Below are 19315 nucleotides of genomic sequence, written 5' to 3' on the forward strand. Positions count from 1 at the left end.
ATGTGGACTTCATGCGTGTTGCTAAAGATTTGTGTGAAAGTTTCACACTAGATGATATTAGAGATATGATAGACAAGACTAACCGCAAGGGTGAGAATTTTTGCCTATAATTTTATGAAAAACGAAAGATGATATAACCTAATTTGCTTTAAAATGTTTCCTACAAGAGGCTTCGTATAATGCTACTTACATCATGAACCTTTTAATCCAAACTCAGCTGAGTTGTTCACATCAAGCACTATTTAGTGCATGGAATGTTCTTTTCATTTCTTTTCAACACTATAGCAGGATAATTCATTATCTATGAACAATCTAAAATTTTAGAGAATTTGCTTGCCAGTATTAAATTACTTGTGCTAGAACTATGCTTTCCCCTATGTCTAAAACAAACAGCCTTAATGTTGTGGAGTTAATGGAAGCATTAATTATAACTAGGATTTATTGTTTATATGAATTAAAACATAGGTGTAATTATGTATCTGGTAGCTGAGCCCTATATATGCATCACCATTTGAGTGAAATTTTATCATGATGACGTTAAAGACTATTGATGAGCAACAAGCACTACATCCAGGAAGGAACTATGGGATCCTTGCCATTTATGTTCTGAAGCTAGGTCCTCAGCAGCCAAATATTAAGGAATGTCTAGCTTGTTTCTTTGCTTTTGAACTATGTATCATTCTTTTGTTGCTGGCATCTACTTTGAATGATAAGAAAGTTTCCATGTGCAAATAATCACTTATATCTTCTCCATTTTATACCCTTCATTTGTATGAGTATATATACTACATTGTTTTTTTAAACTATTGTTTTGTTTATGTTTACTTGCTGTCAGGGGTTATTCTACGGGGAGAGGTGACAAATCTAAAGGATGCATCAATTCAGCTATGCACTCAAATTGCCAGGAATTTATTTTACAATGAAGATAAGGAAAATAGCAAGAAAGTGGTTGTTCCAGGATTGTCTAACAGTGCACAACTTTGGTGATCAATTGCTTGCAGTTTTAACATTATGTTTTTGAATGTAACATGTGCCTTATCTTCACAGTGAACTTGTGACTTGGAAAATTCTATAATGCTTCTCTTTTCATTGATTTACCAAATTAACTAATGTGATGTTGAATAGGGCTCCATGAAAATTACAAATTGTCATTGACTTCAACCACTATAAGTTGATGCTAAATTTCTAGCTAAATACAACTAAGGGACTGATCATACATCCATGAAGACCAGCTTATACAGCTAACCAAAATATTGAAAAAAAAATAATATGAGGGATAAGGAAAATATTGAGATAAATGTAAGGACCTTACTTATAGCTGCGACAAATCATATTTAAGCGAGTTTAGGTTGTGAAACTTCTTTCTAATAGTAAAATTTATTGGACATCGTGGTCAACATGTTCCAATATATATCTGTAAATTGTAATCATATTATAGCGTTTACAAGATTGATCACTTTCTACTCCGAGTATTATTCATGGCGAATTTCATATGTAAGATTACTCACAGTGTGAATATTATTGATAAATAACTGTTAAGTGAAGAAACAATATGTTTGTAATGAAATTCAAGATGTATGTATTAATGCAAACTTACACTAAAAGATATTCTTTTTTGCAAGTAAATTTGCAAGATATTATCAAATGATATATTAATGCAAACTTACACTAAAAGTTCAATCAGATGGAAAGATATTTTGTCAATTGTTTTACTTAGATATTCTATGTTTTATGTAGCCATAATTTACTCTCATGTAAATAAAATTTAAGTTCTTAATACATTAATTACATTGCATAATTTAATAACAAAACTATATAAATAAAATTATAAATTTAGAAAAAAAACCACGTGCATTGCACGTGAACTAAAAATAAAATAAGCTCCTAAAAATATAAATTTACAAATAACCCTCTTAAAATCTAAAATCACAAAAAAAACATTTTGAAAAATATAAAAATTAACATTGGAGCATAAAAAATTGAAAATTACAAACAAACAACTAAAGACTTTGAATGTTACAACTAGCTCTATGCAAAAGCCAAAAATTACAAATAACCTCTTTTAAAATTTGAAAAATACAAGCAACCACCTCAAAAGTCCAAAATTTACATACAAAACCTTAAAAATTATAAACAACCATGCACAAGCACGCGCATGACACTTGTATAAGTGATACAATTTGAGTGTTAAAATAGTAGGTATTAAAAAGGATGTCAGTAAAGGCGTATAATTCAATATAGGCTTTAATATAATTCAGTATTGACTGACAATGGGGATTTTGTTCAATTTAAAGTTCGATTTGTGCATATTCATAAGAGATTTTTTTCCCAATTAAAAATAAGTTGGGTTGAGTAAAAAAATGAAGTTGTGTTTTTATATACATACACCCTCATACCTTTAATATTTGAATACTTTTTGCCTCTTTAATGATTATTATAAATAATAAAAAGTTAAAGATAAAAATTTATGAAATCATTATCTTTTATCTTGATGTTGTAGTTTAAAACTATTAGGATAGGATAACAATTTTTCTTGTCTTTGCTAATTATTATAGGTAATTAAACTAATATCTCCTAATTTAAAGATATTAGGATTAGATATCAACTAATTATCTCCTTGCTAATTACAATAAATAATTAAATTTAAAGATAAAAATAAATTCTTATCAATTCTTTATCTTTTATCTAAAATAATTATATATTTAAATATTTTTAACGTAATTTCTCATTATTATTATTTATTTTAATTTGGATAGGATAACGATGTTATATCTAAAAGGTTCAAGGTTATTTTTATCCCTGGAAAGTAGGGGTGTGGAACGGTCGGTTCGGTTAGGTTTTTACCAAAATTTGAACAACCGAACTGAACCACCTATAATTCAAAACCGAACCGAACTGTTGCAAGTCGGTTCGGTGCGGTTCGGTTCGGTTCGGTTTGTTCGGTTCTAACTTTATCAAAATTCTTATCAAATAACAAACTGTGTTAAAGAAAAAAAGATATCAACAAAGTAGGAGATTATGAAGCATTAAACACTGATATAATGATATTAATTTCAACCCATAATGATTCAGAAAATGAGTTTAGGATTTGAGTTTTTGACTCTTTAAGGACAGGTCGGGTAGGGTTTGAGATCAGAATGGGTAGTATTGCACTATATTCGGTCGGTTCTGGTCGGTTCGGGTTAAAATTTTTTTAAACCGACCCGAATCGTCCTACTCATAAAACCGATTTTTCCGGATCGGTTCGGATCGGTTCGGTCGGTTTTTTTGGTTTGGACCGAACCATGCTCAGCCCTACTGGAAAGTTTTCTCTAAACCGACACTTTTATGAGGAGTGTGATTTGTCGTGTCAGGAAGGATAAACTCACTGCAAGATCAAACTTAGGGCCTGTTTGTTTGCACGGAAGTAACTGTGAAATAGCAGAAGTAGAGGAAGTAAAGACTACTTCTGCTACTTCTAATGTTTGTTTCTCTTAAAAATCTACTTCCACTACTTCCTTAAACGATGACATGGCATCTACGTGTCATCTCTATTTCCTTAATTTTTTTCCGTCAAAAAGTCTTCGAAATACGGCGGAAGTCATCTAAGAAGTGATCAGTTCTTATCTATATCCTCACAACCATCCTAGAGTCGGTTCTATCCTCTGTCCTCACAACCAACCGACTCTTCCCCTTCTAATATCCCCAGAACCGACTTCGCCATTCGCCTATCCTCTGTCCTCACAACCAACCGACTCTTCCCCTTCTAATATCCCCAGAACCGACTTCGCCATTCGATGTTCACTCAATTTCGCGGTTCTAATCCCCGCCATCTTCGCGGAAAATGAGGCCGCAGAGATCAAAGCCGCTCACTTTGAAGAATCCATGAAATTCGCTCGAAGAAGTGTCAGTGACACTGACATCCGCAAGTACCAGGCATTCGCGCAGACCCTTCAGCAGTCTAGGGGTTTCGGGAACGAGTTCCGCTTCTCAGAGCGGTCGGAGCCTGCGGCTGGCGCCGGATCTGACCCCTTTGCAACCTCTGCTGCGGCTGCAGACGATGATGATTTATACAACTAAATTAACATACGCTTTGGTTTTAAAGACTTCTTTTAGATTATTTGTTTATGGTGCATGTGATTTCTTCAACTCTGGGATACGCTTCCAGTTTATGACTGATGATTTAAGAAAGAACACGCATGAAGGGAAAACTGGGATGCATTGTCTCTGTCACTGGTATTCATGTCCATTATTATTGTGAATATGAATGAGTATTTAGACAATAGATTTTGAAGTGTATATGTATACACGTGTCATCAACAAAAGGGAAAATCATTGTGAATGTGTTATTAGTTAACTAGCGTCAATACATCAGCAAAGGCCGTTTTGAACCGTCGTGACGCATTAATAATAGTGGATAACACCATCGCAACTACTAATGATAGTAAATAGTAGCATCGTAAATTTGAATGACAGTTACGTAATCCCAGCAAGAATAGATGCTACTTCAGGTTTTAAAGTAATTGACGCCAGGAGTTTGTTTGGGCCTTGGTTCCTCAAACCGATATACCACTTTCATGCATCCCCCCTTGCCTCTGCCTATGCGAGTCCAAAGTAACCCGATGTTGTAACAACGGAATATGTCAAAGACGCAGGTTCAGGTATGTCTTTCTCCCCGAGTGAAATGCGGCTCGAGCCGCGAGGTCCCACTGTCTTTTTTGATCAAATATTATCAAACGGCGAAGCCTGGCTTTCAGCTATCTTTTAACTTCCACACAAAAAGAGAAAGACGAATTGCATATATGATTATGGTTTGCTATCTTCCCGAAGATACCAAGCGGAAGAACAATTGGGCGGTGTGTCACCCTCACAGATCTATCCAAGTCATCATTTTTTCAAGAATAAGTGAAATAATATTACGTAATCCCCTGAAATGCAAACTCTTATCTATTTCTATTTTTAATTTTATTTTAGGAGTATATTTGCAATGTCATGCAGATTTTTAAATTTAAATTGATGGCAACAACAACTCTATTTCTATTTCAATGACAATCCAAACAAGAATAAAATGGAAGCAACATGTATTAATTACTTCCTAGTAATATTTTCAAATATTATCCAAACAAAAAAAAGTAAATGAAGAGGAAGAAGTTCTACTTCCATTACTTCTAAAAATATAAGAAACAAACAAAAAAAATGATATTTCCGCTACTTCCTACTACATAGTTTTGGAAGTTACTTCCGTAACATACTTCCTACTTCCATTATCCAAACGGGCCCTTAATGCATTGCCAAAACGGCACCCCCGAAATTCCGTGTGAGAACTTTGAAAGTTTGCGGGTTTTATGTGGCATCCCCGAAATTCGGGGGCTTGGTGGAATAGAAAATGTTCAGGGAGGTATCGTGGGAAACTCCTTAGGGCTGTCCATCCGGGCCGGCCCGGGCCAGGCAAAACCCAAGCCCGGACCCGGGCCCGGGTGGTCCGGGCCGGGTCCGGGCCCGGGCCCGGGCCTGAGCGGGCCGGACACCGGGCCGGCCCGGTTTGTTTTTTTTTTTAAATTTTGTTTTTTTTTATTTTTTTAAATTTTAACAAAACCATAAATTATAAATTATTATAAAAAATGTCATAAATTTTATTAATAACTTGAAATGAAATGACATAAATTACAAGTACAAAAAATGATAAAAATAACTTCTTTATTAATAATCGGTAAATCCTTTACAAGTATAAATTTATTTCGAAATTCGTCGCATCACAATAGATGAGTACATCCCAACTAGGTTGGCACCTACTCACCCATATCACTATCATTTGCAACTTTTTTCGAAATAATTTAATTCAAATTTAAAGCTAAGAAATAAAAATTACAATTTTATGAATATTATCTAATCATTATATCTATCTGCTAGTCCCAACTCTTCAAATTTATCTTCAATCATAGCAATCCGTTCGATGCCTTGTGTTCGCTTCTCGTATCTCCACCAATCCTGTAAGCACATCACCGCTTGTACAGTATACGGATCTAAGCATGTCCTGTGGTCGTCGATCAAACGTCCTGCTGTGCTGAAAGCGGATTCCGAGGCTACAGTCGAAACCTGCACTGATAGTAAGTCACGAACCATGGTGGAAAGTATAGGATATGAAACTGATCCATATACTTTCCACCATTGCAAAATATCTAAAGCATTTCCTTGACATCTAACTAAAGAAGCAGAAAAATATTCATCTATTTCAGAAACATCTAATCCTGATGAAGTTCCAGATCCACCAGTTAGTTCAGCTACCATTGCATACCTATCAAAACTTACACTTTTACCTCGACCTGTGCTCGAAGCTGAAGGTGCCGAAGCTGAAGACTGTTGTGTAGCTACACCATATCTAGCTGCATACTCATCATATAAGGTTTGAAAATAATTTCTAATAGCTAAATAATGAGTAGTAGCAGTAAGGGTGGATCCATCATCTAAGTCTATAATCTGTCCACCATACAATGATTGTAACAAACTTCGAAGGCCAATTTCCTTCAAGCATGGATCAATAAGAACACCAATACCAAAAATATGAGGAATAGGCCTAAAATACTTATTAAATTTACTCTCCATTTCAAAAATTATACTTCCAAAAATATCATCCATACGATATTTTGTAAAATTTTTTTGAATATTTAAAATTTGTAAAGCAGCTAAAGTAATAGTTGGATAATAACAACCAGATAATAACATAGTAGCATCATAAAAAACTTGTAACATCTCATTTAATTTACATATAACTGTCCATTCATCTTCAGTTATTCCATAAGCACTACCAGAGCTAGAACTAGAAGCATAAAAATTTATAAAATCATTTATAATTTCTTTATATTCTATTGCTACAGATAACATTGCATAGGTGGAATTCCACCTATGGTCAACATCTTTTGGAATTAGTCTAGGCTTATAATTTTTTCTTTTACAACATTGTTTCCATCTTTTAATTCTCATTTCAGAAGCATTATGCATATTAGTAACTGTTCTAACTTTTTCTATCATGGGTTTAATTTCAGAAAATGCACTTTGAACAATTAAATTTAAAATATGACAGATACATCTAACATGAAAAAGCTCACCATGACATGGCAATGACAAAGTTATTTTCAGAAAATCAACAGCTACATTATTATTACTTGCATTATCTAGTGAAAGAGTAAATATTCTTTGATCAATTTCTAGTTTCATAAGTTCTTCAACAATTAAATTTGCAACATTAATACCAGTGTGTGACTCTTCAATTGCAATAAAAGAAACAACTCTTTTAAACATTTTCCAACTTTCATCAATCCAGTGTGCTGTTATACATAAATAACCAGTTTGCACTCTAGATGACCAAATATCAGAAGTTAAAGAAAATTTGCAGTTTAAATTTTTAAAATAAGAAATTATTTTTCCCTGTTCCTCAACATAATATTTTAAAATATCACGTTGACAGGTTTGACGAGAAAATTTTGTAAATGCAGGATAAAAACCATCTCTAAATAAATCTTCAAATTCATCATCTTCTACTAATTTAAAAGGAAGGTTTTTAAGAACAATAAACCTGATTACGCATTTCCGGGCTCGGGCAGCGTCATAATTCCAACTGCCGAGGGTACCTGAAGAGGATGATTGGGAAAGCATAGACTGCCGGATATCACCTTGTAGATTTTGGCCTTTGTTGTGTTTTTCAATATGCCGTTTGAGATGGTTGGTGCCGCTCTTATGATGAGCTTTGAATATCTGGCCGCACAACGCACATTTCGCATTCTGAGAGATGATCCTACCGTGTTCATCCTTGGTGACGTCTATCTTCTCAAAAAAATTCCATACATCAGACCTCGGCCTTTTTGGAGCTCTTGGTGCCGTAGATTCGTCGCCACCAGATTCAGGATTAACACCGGTAGGATGAGGAGTTGTTGTAGGAGGACTCATCTCTGGATCGGTAGGAGTTGCATGTTGCTCTTCATAATCAGACCCAGAAGCCATTTGTTGGAAGTATTAGAAAATACAAAAGATTATAGGATAGTATATTAGTATGAGATAGTATAAGATTGTATAAGAGAGTAGTAGAGAGAGAAATAGATGAGTTTTGTTGTGAGAAAATGAATTGAAACCCCCCCTCTATTTATAGAAGCAGCCCCCTAGGTAAATGACCAAAAAACCCTCGAAAAATAGCCGTTTTTTGACCGTTTTAAGGGGCAAAACGGTCAAAAGACCAAATCTGGCCGTTAGGCCAGATTTGGCCCGGGCCGGGCTGGGCAACGGTCACCTTTGTGACCGTTATGGCCGGGCCGGGCCGGGTCGGGCCTAAGTGACCGTTGTGGCCGGGCCGGGCCGGGCCGGTCCGGCCCGGCCCGGCCATTCGAAGAACCAGTGCCCATTTTTGGGCACTGTTCCGGGCCCGGGCCGGGCCCGGACAGGGTTCGCCAACGGCGACCCGGGCCCGGGCCCAGACCCGGGTTTTGCCCGGGTTTCCGGGCCCGGGCCGGGCCCGGGCCGGACACCGGGCCGGGTCCGGGCTCCGGGCTTTTTGGACACCCCTAAAACTCCTCAAAACATTTGGAGGCTTTTGTGAAACTTACCCTTGAAAAGAAAAATTTCAAGATTCCCAACAGCAATTAATTACAATTGGGCCACATCAATGACAAGTTGACAACAGAGGCCGAGATCATTTGATCTGGGCGGGCCCACGCAGTCTGATCCTGTCCAATTCCTCTTTTCCACCTCTCGATCCTCTCTCTCTCTCTCTCTCCCCTCTCGCTGCCTCCTCTCCTCTTTCACAACAATCTCAATTTCTTACCGAAAATAGCCAAAAAAAATAATAATGTCGATCGTCGTCGTCTTCGTCGTCGTCGTCCTCCTCCTAATTCAAGAATCATCATCGACGATGAACGGCATGAGCGCGTACGACGTCCTCCGATCCCACGGCCTCCCCATCGGCCTCCTCCCCAAATCCACTCGCAACTCACCGTTCGACCCCTCCGGCAGCTTCGACTTCAGCCGCCTCGCCGATCCCTGCACCGCTAACTTCGAGACGGTGTTCCGCTACGCCGCCGCCGTCAACGGCACGATCAGCTACGGGAAGATCGCATCGCTCCGCGGCGTCGAGGCGCAGGAGCTCTTCCTCTGGTTCCCTGTTCATGAGATCCGCGTCGATGTGCCGAGCTCCGGATTGATTCATTTTGACGTCGGGGTAATTCACAAGCAGCTCTCGCTCTCGCTGTTCGAGACCCCGCAGGATTGTGTCCCCTGTCATTATGCCGGTGGCAATGGCGATGGCGATGGGTCAAAGGTTTGATCTGCGATCCATTGATTATTAGATCAGCGTCTTTTTGGATTAATTCTTTTAATTTTGACGGATTTAGGGTTAAATAGGTAAAATTTCAAACAATTGGGAATTTTTGGGTGTTTTTTGAGCAATTTTAAACTTGGTGAAATTTTAGGGCATTGAAGTGCAAAATTAAAAATAGGTGAAATTTAGGGGATTAAAGTGCGTATTTTGTTTCTAACCTTAGCCGGAAATTTGATCCAAATGTCGAATTGCAGAGCCAATTACGCGATGGGCTGGTTGAGGATGAAGATGAGATAGCTGTGTTTTGATACAAATGTGTCAGTTTCTTCGAGCTGTTGGATATTTTTGATCTTGTTGAGTGATCGGCTCGCTTTGTCTGTTCAAGATTGAAATTTTGATTGTGCTTGAAGACTGGTAGGTGGTTGAGGATTCGTTGATTGTTAAGTAAGGGAGGAAGGGATTGAGTCTGTAAAATGCGGCGATTTTTTATGTTATAGGCACTGGTGAATTCTTGAGGTAAGTTAGCCTCATAATTATATAAATTATGATTGATCTCTTATCTTTTGTTTGCACAATGTGATGAAATTTTATTGTATCCTATAGATTTGGAAATGGGTACGTTGGAGTTTGTTCGCGTTCTCACTGAAGTTTTTTATGTTCCTGATTATCAACAGAGAAAATGTTACTACAGCAAATGCTCTACGAAATTGACTGGCTAATATTTTGCCGTACTCATTCAACCTTACATTATCTCCGTTCATCTAACTGTAATCAGCACTAATAAACACATTAAACACGAAACTTGCAAACTTTTTTGCCATGTTACGAAACAATGAAACATATAATGTGATCATAGCATTTAACATGTGGAAGGCGCCATTATAAAGAAAGTGTAAATTGTGTTCTGACATTTCATTACGGTGCAGCTCTAGATCAGGTACCAGGGTGTCACAGCAGGATCATTACAAAAGAAAATTAGAACTCGAGTTGAATAAGTATTAATCAGATGTCTACAAGAGAAATCAACAAGAAAGCACACAATATAGTTTCCCCAGCCGCTTAAAGATAACGAAGACGAAAAAGGTGGGAAAATGCGTGTATTTGGCTTCCCTTAGCTTTCATCAGGCCTGTGTAGATTGGAAGCAGAATGGCACGACGAGCAATTAAGTGAGATGATATAACTAACAGCTTACGGATTTCGCAAACTTTTGAGCGAGGTTATATATTGTGGAGATTTCGATAGTCGTTTCTGAGCTAGTTATGTTTGCAGCTCCTTGGATAGCTGAGAGCGCATCTTAATCTAGGATTGTAGCAGGTAAGGATAAGAGTCTTAGCCTGTTCTCTTCAGCGCTTTCACTAGTAGTTTGTCCAGTATTGTCCCGAGACAAAAGCATGCAAATGAGCTTTTGTATTGTCCTGAGACAAAAGAGATTTGTCCGAGCGGCGTTTATCTCTTTAAAACAGGGTGGAGAAGGTGGGAGATAAATTTAATGGTTTAATAAAGGGTCCGATTAAATCAGTACATTACTCCCATTGATCGGCTTATATCAGTACTGGAACATACAAAACAAATTATTCCCATTGATCCGATTAAATCAGTCCTAATATGTGATGTGATCAGAGCATCCCCCTTGTGAAAGAAATCACAAAGAAGAGTGTAAATCATGTTCTGATATTTTCATCACAGCATTCCTCTAGACCAGGTGTGCTAGGGTGTTTACCAACGGGACCACGATGAAGAGGACCTTGAAACTGGAATTGAGAACTATTAACAGGTGTTCCCGAAAGAAAAAGTCTCAGGCATTTATAAAATACGCGAAGATCTTGAACATGGTGGGTCGATTAAGGAAGCATCCATAGTATAATCAATAGATTTACGGTTATCTGTCGTATAAGCCAGGCGAGACAAGAGCTCATATATGATTCTCCAGAAACTGAGAAACATTTTTCTACTTTGGCGCTGTGTGTGATGTTCACTTCTTGAAACCAAGAAAACAAGTTAATGCATCAAGCTCTTCTTGGTTGACAAAAAAGAATCAAGATATCATGCATTTGGTTTCACTTAATACCTCATCAGGCCTGTAGAGATTGGTAACAGAATGACACAACAAGAAAGCATGTGATCAAAATAAATCATAGCTCTCACAAACTTCAAACAAAACTGAGATGACTTGCATTTTATGCTACTTGTTTGGTAGCCGAGAGCCTATCTTAGTCTTGGGAGGAGCAGGTGAGGATAAGATCCCCATGGCCTGTTCTCTTCAGTGATTCCACCAGCAGCTTGTCCAGTGTTGTCCTAAGAAGCATACAAAAGTAGTTTTTGACATTTTCTGCTTGATACAATAATAAATACATCTGTCAGAGCAGCAGTTATCTCAAGGATGCAGACGCTTGGAGGTATTTTTAATGTTTAAATAAAGGGTAAATAATAGAACATTCATAGAACAAGAGTTTAGAGGTGCATGAGAGTCGTCTAGCTTCTCTAACAAATCAGAATGAGTCGCTGCAAAATTCTTATGTCACGGGAAATTTTCTGCTATATATGCTTGAAGAAAAGCAAGACTTTAGAGGTGCATCTTTTAATTCTTCTTTTTTTTTCCTTTTTATTGTTCTGACACTTGAACTCTGCGATTAAAGTTTAAACGGAGGTGAGACCAATAAATAACTTGAAATTAAGTTCAGCACTTTGCAGCTGATGATCCTTAATTACTAAGTCTACTGCTGTTATAATATGTCATTAGTGGCATTTTCTTTCTTCTATGATCCTAACAAACAAAATACACCTCAATATCATGTGTCGGCAAGTTGACGTAGCATCTCAACCAAAGCCTCAGACTGCAAAGACTCAAACTATCACCTACTAGCCTACCTGCTCCTCTTGACCCTTCTCAAATCCTCAAGCCACATAAAAAGTTTGATAACTCAAAGACATAATTCTCCAAGCTGGGTCCAGCTCTGTATACTGCCATAAATTTACGCTTCGGAAAGCGATAAGCACAGCAAAGAGGCATAAACCAATCAGGCTGCATTCCTTCTGAAGAGAGCCACATGCCATTGTCAATCAACACTTGTGATGCGCCAGTTAAAAAAGCATTTAGTCCACGATTAGCGAACAAGAAAACTGAAGAGCCAAATTTCAGATCTTAACCTGGAAAGCTTATCTCGCATTCAGTTTGATTAAAAGGGAGGGTCGGTTACAGATTATATGCTAAACTTTCACGACGGAGCTGGACGTTCTTGGCTTCTTCTCATTCAAATTGCGCTCGAAGATCAAGAAATTAGAAGAATACATATCTGTTTGGCTTGGTGGGGGGGGAAAACAAAAAACAAAATCCTCTTATTGTCATGGTATTATGATTGCAAGGCGCAAAAAAAAACATAGACCACAATTGTCTTTGATAACGCCATAGACCACGCTTGTCTGTCATTGATGAGAAGCAGCCCATCTTCTTGTCTACATGTCATCAATGGCCGCAAAACTGAAAGAAGCGAGAAATACATCAGATCATCCAATGGCATGCCATTGATCCAGCTCATATAAAAAAACTAAGAAAAGTTTTAAAAAAAATTAAAAAATAAAAATCAGTTGAGATTTGCAATATTTTATCCTTAAATTTAAAAAAAAAGGGCGGGAGAGAGACCTCAGTTTCCATGACTTCACAATCTCAATATCAAACTGCAACTTGACTACCACACCCACCACCTTCGTCATCTCTCTTGTTCTCATCTCTTCTGATTCTCGAGACTGGGGGGTTGAGGATAAGATCCTCACGGCCAGTTCTATTAAGTCGTTTCACAGGTACTTTGGCCAATGTTGTCCTGAGATAGAGGCATTTGAAAGTCACTTTGACATTCTGTGTGCTGGAAGCAACACAGGAAGATTGGGAATGTAAAGAGATCTATCAGAGCAAGAGTTATCTCACGAAACAGGATGTAGCGGTTGGGAGCTAATATAACGTTTGAACAAAGAGTAAGGAGCAGAATGGTGATTACAGGTGTTCATCTCCTGAGAAAACTCAAGGGAAAGGTAAAGATGTTCATCTCCTAGAAAACGATAAACATGTAAGAAAGGGAAGGTAGCATTCAGGCTGCACCCTTCAGAAGAGAGCCACAAGCCTCTAATTAATCAATTACTGTAATGCAACAGTGTTGACGACGGCAGAGAGAGAGAGAGAGAGAGAGAGAGAGAGAGAGAGAGGGGGGGTGGGTGTTGGGTTTGCCGCCCTAGAAAACAGAACCAAACGCCGAAGAAGGACACAAATACAATCACAATAATGACAACAACCAAACAACAATTTACGTGGTTACTGGTAATTTCCTATCTCCACGGAGCTGGCACAAATAATTTCTATTTAATCACAATGAAAGTTACAAATAAGAGAGGATCTCAAACTTGAGACTTACTCAAATCAACAGTAGTGTTTTTAACAATCTCTCAATCAACGAGTAGACTTTTAAACTTATATTACACTGCCAATCTCTCTTCAACTCTCTCTCTTAATTACTCAAAGAAACCCCTTTAATTTCACCATAACAAACCCTTCTCCTCAATTATTGAGTAAGGATCAAATTTGGGGCCTTCCCAAATCGGAGAAATTCCCAACTCGTAAGCTGAATATTACAGTGGAAAAAAAACACCGCTTGCCTTCTCTGATCAAGCTCCCGGCGCTCTGTACATGGTTTCCCTTTATAGGGAATCCTAGGGCGAGCTCTCTTCAATCGGTGGATCCAGTCGGATCCCCCACAATCCATCAGGCGAACTTCGAACTAGGCAATGTCGAACGTCGTCCTTGTGTAGGCGAGCTCACGATATAAGCTGGCCTTCACCACGTAGGTCGAGCTCGACTTGATAGCAGCTTCGATTCCTCGCCCGTCCCTCTCAAAATCTCGCATCAGCGAGCTTCGATTCCACTTCGTGCCCAAGCTCTTCCTCTCCACGCTCTGCCTGCAGGCGTAGGTCGACCACGTACAATCCTCTAGGTGGTGGTTGGGGTGGGGGGGTGGTGGGGGTTGGCAGACAATTGCATTCATTGTGGGATTTATCTAATAAGATTTGTATGTAATGTTGGATCTGGGACTTGGTGGAGATGGTTTCGTCAGGGGGATCTACCTTGAGGGAAGTGGTGTGTCATTGACACCAGTTTTAACGTCATTATACTCTCTCGTTAGTTTCCAACTACCAATAGAGACATGTTTTCAAGCTTAACTCCAGGTTTACGCTCATAAAACCACAAAAACTACATGGGCGCATTTTACAGATTCAATAAAACCAATGAAAAAACATGTCCAATGGGTGGTATCCTGAACTAGGCTACAAGTACTATTGAGGCATGCGTATATCAATATTTCTCTCTCCCTAAATTATGCATAAAAGATTGGCTCCCTCGGCACATATTTTAATTGCCAGTGTGTGGTACTTATTTATTGATAGTGTACCAATTATTTATTTAATAATATTACTAATCGGTGTGATTAGTTTTCCTCAAATATGATTAACTATTCTCGTTACTTAATCATGGTTGACCCATTTCAGAAATCTTTAGGATCACGCACCGGTATATTATGCTCAGGTAACTGCCATAGAGTTGATCAATGGGTAGTCTCTAGTTATGGTTATTTGCTAAACCACTAAAAGTAATGAGTGCGGTGGATTTTCAGGGTTTATTGGTCCATAATTGTTTTCAAATTCAAGAAATTGTAAGATACATCCTGTTTTACTCGAGAAAAAAGTTTAAATCCTTTTTACTGTCCATGACATAAAATTGTAGATTGCAACAGCAAGAACCACTTACGCTAATTTTAATACTAAAACACATGAAAGAGGCGGACAAGCACATGTTAGATTGTCGCTCAGATTTCAATTGTCATTTAATATAGTGAGAAAATGAAGAAATAAAACATACCTCTTCACTGACTTTTCCTTGTTTTTGGTCCGGTTCTCTCTCTACCAACAGTTGGTTCCTTAATATTAGCTCATAATCAATTCAGTCATTTCATTTGAAAATCGACGTATGGATCTCCCAATTCCCAAACTCTTCACAAACGCCCGATCCCCAATTTTCCAAAGGGCCCTCCCCCCTCTCCCCTTCTAAGACCGGATCTCTCCTCTCGACACCGACTTTCCTCCCTCGTCGACTTTCTCCTCCTTCCAATCTTCCACACCCGCCCCTCGCCCCTCCGTCGCGCTGGCTCACCCATCCTTTATCAACTCGAACATCCGAGACCCCTCCCCGTAGTCGACCCACCTCCTTCAACGCTCAAACTCTCATCGCCTCTCTTCGCCGGTCACAGCCAGCGACGGCCTCCTCCGTCGTGGAGCCGGCCAGCGCCCTATCTCCGTTGTCCTCCGCGTCGACCAGAAGCATCCTCGCCCGCCTCTGCATTTTTTTAGGTAATTCGTTACTTTAAATTTAAGATTGAGTTTCATAGGTTTTTAATCCCAGATTGAGATTCGATAAAGAAGGTTTCTTTATGTTTGATGTATGTATGTCAAAACTAGACAACTTGGATTATATATGTGTCTTGATGAACGGGGGAACTTATGCTAAGACAACTTGGATTTGAATACTTGATCAGTGTAGAGAAATGTCTGTAGTAATTCTGATATATGATTGACTATTGCAGGCATTATGGAAGAGCCTGTGGAAGAAAGCAATGATAGTTTGGAGCGATCAAAAGAAGACTTGAAACCTAAATTTTTTATGGAGTTTGATTCTGAGATTGCTGCATATGACTTTTATAACGAATATGCACGTAATGAAGGCTTTAGCATTAGAAGAGAAGCTTATGCTGCAGATAAACAAGGTGTACTCACTTCAAGAACGTTTGTTTGTTGTAAGGAAGGTTTGCGGAAGGCGGATAAGAGAGACGATTTGACGAGAAATCCAAGAGGAGTTTGTTTGTTGTAAGGAAGGTTTGCGGAAGGCGGATAAGAGAGACGATTTGACGAGAAATCCAAGAGGAGAGACAAGGACTAATTGTGGAGCGAAAATCCAAGAGGAGAGACAAGGACTAATTGTGGAGCGATTATGGGGATTAAGTTGGTCAGGCGTACTGGTAAGTATTCTGTTTATCGTTTCTCTGAAGAGCATAACCATCCTCTTATCAGCCAAGAATCTGTCCATTTTATGCGATCTCATCGAAACATCACATCATCAGATGAAGCCTTTTTAGACTTGACAGCAAATTCAGGTCTTTCACCGAAGTCTGCATTTGAATTATTAGGTCAGCAAGCAGGTGGTAGAGAGTCATTGGGATTTACAAAGGTAGACCAAAAGAATTACCTTCGAACTGTCCGACAGAAAAAAATGAAATTTGGAGAGGCTGGTTATCTGATAGAATATTTTTCAAAGCAAATGTTGGAAAATCCTTCATTCTTCTATGAGATGCAGTTGGACACTGAGGAACAGATTACTAACGTTTTTTGGGCTGATGCTAAAATGATAATGGATTATGGTATATTTGGTGATGTGGTAAGTTTTGATACAACTTACAAAATTAATGAAGCAAATCGACCATTTGCAGTGTTTGTTGGATTAAATCATCATAGAGAGACTATTATTTTTGGAGCTGCCTTAATGTATGACGAGACCGCATCATCTTTTATATGGTTGTTTGAAACCTTTTTAAAGGCAATGTGTGGGAAGCCTCCACAAACCTTTTTCACTGATCAAGATGCAGCGATAGCCAAGGCTGTATTACATGTGATGCCAGGTACTTACCATCGACTTTGTATATAGCATTCTTTTTTTTAAATGTATATGATCATTTTTTTGTACATGTCAGGTACTTACCATCGACTTTGTATATGGCATTTGATGCAAAATGCTGTCAAGAAAGTTGGCTTCTTATTTCGAGACCACAATGAAGAAAATGAAGGCAATGTGTTCAACAAATTTCTTTATCAAATTGAGGAAGAGGATGAGTTCTTGAGTGCTTGGCAGTCCATGCTTGATGAGTACGATGCACATGATGATACTTGGTTGGCTGCAACATTTGAAATAAGAAAAAAATGGATGCAAACTACACAACTGAGTGAAAGCTTTAATGCTAGTTTGAAGGGGTATTTGAATTCAGACCTACAATTGCCTGAGTTTTTTACTCACTTTGTAAGAATGGTATTTGACAAGCGGTATAAGGAATTGGAAGCTGAATATGATTTGTTGTTCCGGATTGTTCACTGCAAGATGGAGGTAAGTATCTTGATACATGCACGAGAAGTTTATACTAAAGCCATATTTAAGGTGTTTCAAGCTCAGTTTGAGGACTCTTTAAAGTCTTCCATAACAAAGTGCGTGTCCAATGGTGAAAAATATATCTTCACTGTTGTTAGGGATGGGTTCTCTAAGGAGAGGCTAGTAAAAAGAGAAGGTCAGTTTACAGTATCTTGCAGCTGTAGGATGTTTGAAACTATAGGTGTTTTGTGTAGGCATTGCATCAAAGTGATGACAGAAGGCAGAGAAACTACACTGATAAAAAAGATACCTGAGCAATATACCCTAGAGAGGTGGACAAAAAATGCAAGAGTTGATAATATTGTGCAAGACATGCGGGGGCTCGAGATTGTAGAGAACCCAAGGCTGAAACAAACTTCTCGATATAGAAGTTTATGTTCTAAGTTTGTTCGACTTGCATCAAGAGCATCTGAGAGTGAGAAGACGTATGAGGCACTAGATATGGAAGCTGATAAGTTAGTAAAGATGGTTGAAGATATGTTACGTGTAGAAATAAATGGTGAAAAAGATGTGGAAGATGAAGCGTCAAATGTCTTGGTTGATTGCACTAATAATGTAGCCGCTGTGAATGCAAAGGGATTCAAAAGGAGAGAAGCTACACATCGTGGAAAACGTCGGGTAAAGGGAGATTTTGAAGCTCAGTTAAGCAAAAGCAAAAAGAAGCCCGCACAGGTCTTATATTTAACTATAACTGATGTCATTATTTACTTCTTGCTGAATATAGTCATTATTGATGTCTATGCAATGATAGGTAACTAAAGTTCCAAGACATTGCGATGCAATGGACCAATCTTCATTATTGATGTCTATGCAATGATAGGTAACTAAAGTTCCAAGACATTGCGATGCAATGGACCAATCTCATGTACCTTCTTCACAACAATCTCAGGTTTCAAACAATGCTTCACATTATGTTGTTGATATATTGGTCTTATGGTTAGGATGAATTTTTGCTATAGTTCATGTGTGGCCACACCAAGATTATGTAAAATAACCTTTAGTTATTGATATTGCAATAGGTCAGTGGGATTTTAAGCAATACCTCTGGCATAGAGTTATGTGGTCAGACTTCATTACCTCTCAATAATTCATCTCAGGTATATTTTTACTATTGTGTATAATGAGTTTTCAAACAACTATAGTGTTTATATGATTCGTTACTATCAATTACAGGTACCTATGCATTCTCCTATGATGGTTGGTAATGGTAGATATATGCTAATGCCGCATCATCCGTATAATGTGAGTGTGTGTTTGCTATAAATATATGATTTTCTTTTTTGCTATCTGTTTATATTACTGGTATTTTGACAGATACATGGGCATCAATTGAATATGCCAAACCAAATGTCTTGGAGGGGGGAGAAAGAATTCTCTGGGCCAAGTTCACAAGAATTTGTTCAATCAAATATCATGGGATTTCATTTGCACAAGACCCAGAAAAATGGAAGAACTGAGGAAAACTAGTGCATGTGTATATTGGTGGATATGTACTGCAGGGATACTTTTGTTGTGCAGGGATGAATTGGCAGATTAGTGGGTATTTTTTTTAGTGTTGGGATACTTTTGTTGTGTAGGGATACTTTTGTTGTGCAGGGATGAATTGGTGGATATGTAGTGCATGTATATCTTTATATATTTGATCTTATATGGAATGAAAATTTTAGTTTCAGTTTGATCTCAGTTGATCTCAGTTTCTGCATTCAGTTTTAGTTGATCTCAGTTTCTGCACAGTTTCTGCATTCTTTTTCAGTTGATCTCAGTTTTTGCATTCATATGTCCCTACTACTGTTGGAGA

At 38.2% G+C, this 19315-nt stretch overlaps 3 protein-coding genes and 1 long non-coding RNA gene across 6 annotated transcripts; 3 read left to right on the top strand and 1 right to left on the bottom strand.

The window, feature by feature from the left end:
* On the top strand, positions 8696 to 9842 carry LOC109826193. Its single transcript, XM_020393189.1, has 2 exons — positions 8696 to 9283; positions 9538 to 9842. The coding sequence occupies exons 1-2, from the start codon at positions 8816 to 8818 to the stop codon at positions 9589 to 9591; spliced, it is 522 nt and encodes a 173-aa protein (XP_020248778.1). The 5' UTR covers positions 8696 to 8815; the 3' UTR covers positions 9592 to 9842.
* On the bottom strand, positions 12605 to 13416 carry LOC109825823. The gene is made up of 2 exons (XR_002243104.1): positions 12925 to 13416; positions 12605 to 12762 (listed from the first exon to the last, which is right to left on the bottom strand). It is a non-coding gene; the product is annotated as an uncharacterized LOC109825823 (long non-coding RNA).
* On the top strand, positions 15513 to 17375 carry LOC109826752 (protein FAR1-RELATED SEQUENCE 5-like). Its single transcript, XM_020393770.1, has 5 exons — positions 15513 to 15674; positions 15908 to 16165; positions 16274 to 16996; positions 17069 to 17300; positions 17360 to 17375. The coding sequence occupies exons 2-5, from the start codon at positions 15913 to 15915 to the stop codon at positions 17373 to 17375; spliced, it is 1224 nt and encodes a 407-aa protein (XP_020249359.1). The 5' UTR covers positions 15513 to 15674; positions 15908 to 15912.
* LOC109826185 (protein FAR1-RELATED SEQUENCE 1-like) lies at positions 17305 to 19193 on the top strand. Of its 3 annotated transcripts, XM_020393179.1 has the most exons (6): positions 17305 to 17475; positions 17712 to 18189; positions 18338 to 18406; positions 18537 to 18614; positions 18691 to 18759; positions 18832 to 19193. In XM_020393179.1, the coding sequence occupies exons 1-6, from the start codon at positions 17438 to 17440 to the stop codon at positions 18982 to 18984; spliced, it is 885 nt and encodes a 294-aa protein (XP_020248768.1). In that variant the 5' UTR covers positions 17305 to 17437; the 3' UTR covers positions 18985 to 19193. The 3 variants fall into 3 exon arrangements, with proteins under 3 accessions (XP_020248768.1, XP_020248767.1, XP_020248769.1); XM_020393178.1 differs by having other exon boundaries at positions 17305 to 18189; XM_020393180.1 differs by lacking the exons at positions 18537 to 18614; positions 18691 to 18759; positions 18832 to 19193 and having other exon boundaries at positions 17305 to 18268.

This window comes from Asparagus officinalis, chromosome 10 (assembly GCF_001876935.1).
Source record: "Asparagus officinalis chromosome 10, Aspof.V1, whole genome shotgun sequence".
Classification (NCBI taxonomy): domain Eukaryota; kingdom Viridiplantae; phylum Streptophyta; class Magnoliopsida; order Asparagales; family Asparagaceae; genus Asparagus; species Asparagus officinalis.

What these genes read in the sequence shown, in the direction of transcription:
- LOC109826193 (XM_020393189.1), top strand. Translation starts at nt 8,816, where the DNA reads ATGTCGATCGTCGTCGTCTTCGTCGTCGTCGTCCTCCTCCTAATTCAA. An exon ending in GCGATGGCGATGGGTCAAAG is followed by an intron (nt 9,284 to 9,537) that starts GTTTGATCTGCG and finishes GTCGAATTGCAG; the next exon opens with AGCCAATTACGCGATGGGCT.
- LOC109826752 (XM_020393770.1), top strand. Translation starts at nt 15,913, where the DNA reads ATGGAAGAGCCTGTGGAAGAAAGCAATGATAGTTTGGAGCGATCAAAA. An exon ending in GAGAGACGATTTGACGAGAA is followed by an intron (nt 16,166 to 16,273) that starts ATCCAAGAGGAG and finishes TGTGGAGCGAAA; the next exon opens with ATCCAAGAGGAGAGACAAGG. An exon ending in TGTATTACATGTGATGCCAG is followed by an intron (nt 16,997 to 17,068) that starts GTACTTACCATC and finishes TGTACATGTCAG; the next exon opens with GTACTTACCATCGACTTTGT.
- LOC109826185 (XM_020393178.1), top strand. Translation starts at nt 17,398, where the DNA reads ATGGTATTTGACAAGCGGTATAAGGAATTGGAAGCTGAATATGATTTG. An exon ending in CTCTCAATAATTCATCTCAG is followed by an intron (nt 18,615 to 18,690) that starts GTATATTTTTAC and finishes TATCAATTACAG; the next exon opens with GTACCTATGCATTCTCCTAT. An exon ending in TGCCGCATCATCCGTATAAT is followed by an intron (nt 18,760 to 18,831) that starts GTGAGTGTGTGT and finishes GTATTTTGACAG; the next exon opens with ATACATGGGCATCAATTGAA.